Here is an 8,093-nt window from a genome sequence, read left to right on the forward strand (position 1 = left end):
TGCATATACAAACAGTTGATCGCTGACTGTTCACACTGCCGGCGAGCACTCGCTTCACTAGTTTGTCGCTGAGCGACAAGAGCTATGAAAGATAACACTCGCTCGGCGATACTCGCCAAGCGATTAGAACTCACGCCGAACCACCGCCAACCAGTGGTCATTTCTCTACAGTGCGTATCTGAAAGTACACGTTTTTTTTAAATTACTATGAATATCGAAAAACCATTTGAATTATCATTGTTATCTAGTTCAGACGACGATGATGATGAATTCTATGATAGGATTTGTGTAGTGGCTGCGGCAATTCTGAATAAACGTAAGGAAAAAATGAAGAAAAAAAGAAGAATATGGATGGAAAATATTAATTATTTCAGAAAAGAATGCAGTGAATTCAAACTATTCTATGAATTAACAAATCATGGCTTTCACACATATTTTAGAATGACAAGAGACGAGTTTGAATATTTGCATAGTTTAATAGAAGATGACATTAAAAAAGAAAATACAAATAATAGAGAAGCTATTGGTACAAGAGAGCGTCTCGTCATTACATTAAGGTAAGGCTCCATCGCTTGGAGTGATTTCAGCGGAGAACATTGAATCTTGGATCTCTTCGTTTTGGCTACGAGTAGTATGTTCTCCAATTCCAATTTGCTGCACACCAGAACCGCTGGGTTCAGGTGAGGCAGAACCGTGTCCAGAAGAAAAATTTGTCTGACTCGTAGAAGGGCGAGAGTTGTAAGAATAATCGTTTGAGTAGTAACCGGTATATGAATAGTTTGTATTAGCAATATTGTCTTCAGCATCCATTACCAATTGAAACAACTTTCTTTTTATTGTTCTTTGATAATACTCCGGCATCTGCTTTGTACTATGATACATTGAATCAAAAAAAGCTTTTAAAGGATCACTTGATGTTAGTACTTCTTTACGTAACTCATCCCTCTGCGCAGTTCGTTTTGCTCGATTATCATCCATATCTTTTAAAAAATTTAACAAATCTTCGTCATTATGAATTATTTCATCCGTCTTCCTTTTTTTTGGAGCTGTTATCGTATCTGCTGAATCTCTACTAACATCTGTATTAGATGTTTCCTCGAAACTTGTCGAAATATCAGGATGTGGTGTAACATTTGTATCTCGTTCCGCATTTGTCATATATGGAAGAAAAAATTCCATGTGACTCATGTACTTCCAGGGTTTTATTTGTTTTTGTGACTGTCCACTTGTTGTCTTCTTTAAAATGTCTTTCCAAGCTACGTCCTTCACGTCTAATTGTTTATATGAAATCAGTTTTGTGTCCCAAAGACACGGATATTGTCGGACACATTCAATAAAAAACTCATCCATTTTTATTGGAAAATTGGGAACACGTGTATCGCGTATGAGGCCGCAAGACTGACTGGTGACTGTATGCTTGACTGCCGCGAGCGAGTGATGCGAGTAATCGCCCGCCTCACTCGCACACTCGCTTATAGCCGAGCTACACAAATATCGGAACTACGCACTCGCTCCCCGCGTCTCGCTAACTCGTTTCTAGTTCTAGCTCTACTCGTTACTCGTTAATCGTTGCCGGTGAGACAAGTGCCTAAAGGCGCCTATTCGCGTAGAAAAAATGTCTATATTATTAAAGTTCTCGTTGTATGTATGATTGCTAATCAAAAAATATTAGATCAATATGATTTATCTGTAAATGAATATGTAATATTATTCTTTAAGAGAAATTAATAATTCTTTAACTTGACAAGATCTTGGTGTTTGGAACTCCCTATACAAGATCTATGTCCACTCAGGGTTGCCAGATCGATTCTTCCTGTTATCGGGATCAATAACAGATTTTTCGGGATTTTAGGGCTTTGGTCGGGAGAAATAAAAAAAGTTAATAATATTAATTAAACATAACAAACAAATATAGTAAACAAACATATTTTTGCATAGCACTGTAGATGTAAGAAAAAAAACAGTAGGTATTTGTGACACATAAGATAAGAACCGAATGAGCATGTTTATTGTTTTTGTTCTTGGCATAAGTATTTGTAATTTTTTTTTTGTGTGTTATTTCGTTTGACGAAAATGTGAACTTAAAATTATTGAACTTGTTTTTCGGGAGATTATTTGCTTTGTCGGGAGTCGGGAGGACATACAAAAATTCGGGAGACTCCCGCCAATTCCCGACCGTCTGGCAACCCGATGTCCACTAGTGGTCGTTTATTAGTTGACATGATGATGATGACGATGATGAGAACTTGACCAATTTCACTTGCGCGGTATTGTAAGGTAAGCGACGATATGGCTTGTATTTAATCACTAATTTTTATGTGTCTAAACGGGGTCAAAAACAAAAAGGGGTCCGTCATTTTTATTTTATTCAATATTCGGGCAATGCTAGTACCAAATAGCTAAAGAGGTATATTTATAATTGAAACCTTAGAGCAGTTATTTTTGTACCGGGAAATAGTTCTACTTCATAATTCAAACCCAGTGTATTTAAAGAAAAGTATGATTCACTCCAAAATTGTACTATACAATTTTAAATTGTAACCAATGCTTGTCGGATTAGCTTGTAACAATTATCAGTTTTCTCTCTTGACGGATGGTAAAAAAATGACGGACAGTAGTGAAGCCAGGCTCACTGACATTTTACCATCGAGGATAAGGACCTACATCCCTAAGTAGTCGATATACACGTACGAAGCGCTTTCACATCTTCGTTTCTGATCCGCACCGCTAGGATCTGGATTCCAGCTTCCATTTTCCCCAGTACCTACAATATGAGTACCTTCTAATAAAGAGTGAAAAGGCATCTCCTAGGCAAGCGCGCTCCACCTTGAGGCTGCATCATAGCTTACCTTCAGGTGTGATAGCAGTCAAGCGCTCGTCTATAAACATAAAAAAAAAACTGAGCCTGGCTTCCCTACTGTCCGCCATTATGTTGAGAGATATTCTGCCATTTTACCCCTATATATTTTGTGATAGTCAAGATAATTTTCCTAACTACTTTCACACCCGTTTGCGTTATAATAGTTAACAATTATTTATATTTGTTACCATTATTAAGTATAAGGCTTCATGTTGTTATTAAATAATTTAATAAACTTTGAAAATTAATATTTTCTTTTTTATTTGATAAACTGTAGAATCGAGAACATACAGAACCTTCTTTCAGCCATTGCATGCAGTGCATTGTGTCCAAAAACAGTAAAAACGCCCCCACATTTCACTTCACACCCGCGGAATGATGCTGTTAAAACAGTTTTTCTCCTTTCATTATTATTATCTTGCCTCATATAAAATAAATCTTTGACGATTCTTTGTCCTTTATAATTCATAGCCTTGCGTCTTGGACGGCATTTTAAAACGGCAAAATTAGGTGTTGTATCAGTTCCTTAAATGTTGTCATAGAATGTAATTTGTTTTTTAATCCATTGAGTGGAACATCATCTTCTGCCGAAATTGGTAAACGTATTTCTATAATTCCACTGGCATTTTTCTTGTTACTTTTTTCTGGAGTTTTTGTCCTTTTCGTATTAAATCCTCATTTTCATCATTGGAGTCACAAGAAGGGTTATAAATGTTGATACCTCGTATTTTTGGAACAAAGCTTTCAAAATCCAAAGATGGCTCTGAATCCGTAGATAAAACTTGTGTAATGGTTCTATGTACTCCAGAAGGCCTTGGGCCTTGGTGAATGCGTCACAAACTCTTTATATGACTTTTGTTCCACAGTTTCTTCATTTTCACAATCAGAATCTAGAGATGTAGTATAATCTAGCAAACTGCTTTGAAGAAAAAGTTCAGAAACAGCTTGTGCTTGGCATGTTATGCTTAGAGTAGCCTCTGCTGTATAGTTTTCTTGTCAATAACTATTAAAAAAAGATGGCGAAGCAACATCATTTCTAGCTATAGAGTTTTCAGCATCAGTAAGATCCGTATCTGAATTGTTTTCCAAAGGACGTTGCACTAAGGTGTCAGGAGGTGTCAATATATGCGTTGGTGAACTGGGTAGTTGAGGATTTTGGTTTTCGGTTAATAGGGATGGTAGGTTACCTTCCGGTATTGCATTCGGGTCGAAGGGAAAAAGTCCGGTTGCCCTTAATCCATTAGTCACGCTTATTGCCCAATCCTTGGTAAATTTTGGATTAAAAAGTGCGTTATTGATCTTACTAATTTTCAAACGATTTTTTGACCGATTTGTCGAACAGCCGTAACACGTGCGTTGGTCATGGCGAGCAATACAGAATAATATCATATTTTTCTACTGCATCTGCTATATCAAAATCTAGATGGCAGGAGGCACCATCAAATAACAGCTGACATTTTCCCGGGGTTTTTAATTTTCCCAGATGTTCTATAAAGCTCGTCATAAATTCAAATTCAAAATTCAATTCAAATTCATTTATTTCAAGTAGGCCTACTTTATAAGCACTTTTGAAACGTCAAGTATGTATGTTTGTAGTGACTCTACCACCGGTTCGGAAAGCAGATTCTACCGAGAAGAGCCGGCAAGAAACTCAGTAGTTGCTCTTTTCAAACATCAACATTTACAATCATTTTTCTATGTTGCGGGAGATGTGAGCGAGTCTCGCTTTTTGACATTTAAACTGTCCCCTTACAATAAGACAACATTTGTATGCCTATCTAGATTTTTTTCATTTAGGCTATTAATGACACAATCAAAACTAGCCCCCGGTGAACATATATTAGTCACTGAGTGGTTTAGGTAACAATTAATAATAGGACCTTACCTCTACCTATTTTGTCAGATATTATTATACTTTGTTTTTTAGGTTAAGTGGATAAAGTAGAATTTAAGGATACAGAAACATGTGTTGCATTTCCAGACCGCTCTGGTCAAATATCCAAATTGTCAGTGTCATACTACCCTTAGTTGCCATTTTCACCAGTGTCCCAGGAGGTAAATTGTTTAAGTCGTTTACCATTGTAAAGTTTCATCGGAGGAATGCTATTTCCTGGAGCACTAACACAAACGACAATAGTAACATATTCCGTATGTTCTGCAATTTTGCACAGGTACTTTTCGAAACATCAGTGTCATGAAAACACCTGCGCAAGGGGGAAGGTAATCACCCCGTGTCTTCTCTCCCCACTGCTGAAGCACGAAGCGAATCCCGTTAACACCGCCGACCGGCACAGAGCGTCTGCCCAGATCGGTGCACCATACTATGTCTATATAATTGACATATCAGTCGCACAGCCTTCAGATTCTACTAGGACGCCGTTATAATTTCCAAATGGAATCGTACGTGAATTACACGTACTAGCCAAAAGTTATTGCAGTTAAATAAACTTATTTTAATACTTATTAGGGCACGTATTATATCATCGCATTCGCAACGAACCTGGCGACACAGTTATGACGCTCAATGCGGCCGCCGTGCGTTCTGAAACACTGCTGAATGGTGTGGGCCGTAGTCTCTCTGACCACGCAACCAGCGCGACAGATCAACTGCGACTCACGCCCCTCACGTCGCCCACGCGTTACTCGGACCCGTGAGGGAAGCCCATTAATATGGCAGTGCACGAACTGCACGAAGTCCCGGCCACTGTACTCATGCATCGCTCCCTAATCCACTTAGTGGATGCCGGATTCCGAGACGACTCCCGAAGTTCGAGACCGTCCGTCGATGCGTGCAGACCTTCACGCCAATACTGTGCCACACAGGGTGTGTCTCGCTCAGAAGCTTTCCTGGTGAATTTCTCTTGTTGCCTTCTAGCCCAGCGCAATTTGTTACGGATCCTGATGGATCTGACGGCGGCCCTGGCAGCAACCCACTGCGACGAGTCGAGCGCCCCGAACCTGCGTACAATCAGATCCGGAACGACCGTCCGAAGCGATGGGATCTCCAGGCCGCCGTCCTTAATCGCAGCATGGTAGTAGGCAACCGGCACCTCGTACGGAAGCAGCAACCATTTCCTCACTGCGCCCCGAATCTGGACGTCCAACCTTCTCAGCCTATCATCCGAAATCGTTCCTAGCACGAAACCGTGCATGAACCTCGAAACGAGGTGACCCCTCAGGATTTCGAGCCGCTGTTGCGGCTTAAGGGGGGCTTTGGAAATGTTGTTAAGCGCGATTTTTACGTCGTGCTCTATCGTCTTCGACCCGGACGCTTCAATGTCTACGCCGGGATAGCGCCATATCTTTCCACGCAAGACACCTGCCGAAGCTTCCTCCTGCCAATCGAGAAAGTTTTCTCAGTCAGGTAGTGGTGTTTCTTGCGGTGGCCGTCTGGCACCATCGACAAGACGGAGCTCTTACCAAAGTTGATTCTGAGCCCCACCATATCCCCGAACCGAGCAACACAATCTATGGACTCCTGCATCCCCACCTTCGAGCCTGCAAGCAGGACTAGGTCATCGGCGTAGGCCAGAGCCGAGACGCGCTCGGACTCTAACCCGTACGGTTACGGGTGTCGGTACACCGGACGGTAGATTTGCGAGGATTAGATCCATCGCCATATTGAACAGTATCGGAGATAGGGGGTCTCCCTGGCGTACACCCCTTCCCACTTTTACAGGTTCGCTTAATTTATTTTTGACGGCTAAGGTGGTATGCGCCGTTTCGTACAGACGAGCGATGTAGCTGCAGAAAGCACCCGGCAACCCCCGAGCCCTCAGCAGCTCGACCAGCGCCGCATGCGACACTGTATCGAACGCCTTGGAAAAATCGAGGACCGCCATGTGACACTCCCTGAGCTTTTTCCTGCTATCCCCCAACACTGCGTCGAGCACGGCTGTGTTCTCGACCGTTCCGTCCGCACAGACGAAACCGCGTTGTCGCGTGTCGGGTGGGCAGCAGTCTAGCAGTCTCCGTGCTAGGACGCTGTGCATGTGCCTGAGCGGCACCGACGCGATGGATATCGGCCGGTACTCGCCAGGGTTCTGCGAAGCATCACTTTTCGGCACGAAAACTGTTCGACATTGCCGCAGTGGTTCTGGAATCTCGCCAGATGTCATCCAATGGTTGAATATTTCCGCTTTCAAAGCTACAGAAACTCGACTCCAGTCTGCCGCACGGATACCGTCCGACCCCGGAGCCGTCTTCGGGTCGACGCGGGACGCCTTCACCTCCGGTTATCGGCACCCACAGCCTAGAATAGTCGTGCGTGCCATCGCTCGGAGGTCTCAACTCACGCAGAGATTCCGGCGTAGGCCCCGGGGCGTTGGACACAGCTTCGAGAATAAGTCGCCAGTAGGCTTCCATCTCCTCTAGGCTGTGCTTCGTTTCCCGGCAGTGCCCGTCTATCACTTCGGCTGCTGCTCTCCCCGGACACTTCCGAAAGAGTTCCTGTACGCGTGCGTACTCTATTCGTCTCCGCTTGCGGTTCGACAATGAGTCTAGCGCAATCGGTTCGTTCGAAAAGCCATGTCTTTTAGTACGGCGGAGGTGCCTCGCAGCCCTCGCTCCCAGTCCGCCACGTCGTATGCGCGCCTCGGCCCCCGCAAGGAGGTCCGAGAGCGCTTGCGCAGCGTCTACACTGATTGGAGTTTGAGCCACGGGTGCCTGATCATCAACATCGGCCGACTCGACTTCACCACTCTCCTGTGCACTCACACTTGCATCAACCGAGGACGATGCGCCCGCATCGTCTGCCGCCTTCTTAGCCCCTAGGTTCGCCAGGTGGGTTTTAACCACCCCTTTGTACTTCGCGGCTCGCCGCTGGCCCTTGATTGCTTCCAGCGTCCGATGGAGCTGGGGCAATCGGGCAGCTAAGGCGACATTCGTGCAAGGGCCGCTCGCCTCTAGCGTCAACAAGGCCTCGGTGTGCGCAAGGAGGTCCAGTTCTTCATCGAGCCAACGTCGCTTCACTTGGCTTGGAGCAGCCTCCGCATTAGCCTCGACAGGGTGGGCCCTACGTCTGTGGACACCCAACCCCGTCTTCGTTCCGAACCCCCGTCCACATGACGGGCAGTTCCATTCAGATGGCCGCCCAGCACTCCCGACACTTTCGCCGGACGCGCCAGGCTGAGCCGCCGAGGAAGAATTGACCATGCTCCCCGACTCCTGTGGGAGGTCAGGGTGGCCCTCACATTTCTTGTTCGGACTTTTTGCAATATCAATTCCCCCGTTG

At 44.3% G+C, this 8,093-nt stretch overlaps 1 protein-coding gene across 1 annotated transcript; it reads right to left on the reverse strand.

Annotated features, from left to right (window-relative positions):
* Positions 1-552: 552 nt before the first annotated feature.
* Positions 553-1,350, reverse strand: LOC120635024. Its single transcript, XM_039905932.1, has one exon. The coding sequence runs from the start codon at positions 1,348-1,350 to the stop codon at positions 553-555; it is 798 nt and encodes a 265-aa protein (XP_039761866.1).
* Between the last annotated feature and the right edge of the window lie 6,743 nt (positions 1,351-8,093).

This window comes from Pararge aegeria, chromosome 26 (genome assembly GCF_905163445.1).
Source record: "Pararge aegeria chromosome 26, ilParAegt1.1, whole genome shotgun sequence".
NCBI lineage: Eukaryota > Metazoa > Arthropoda > Insecta > Lepidoptera > Nymphalidae > Pararge > Pararge aegeria.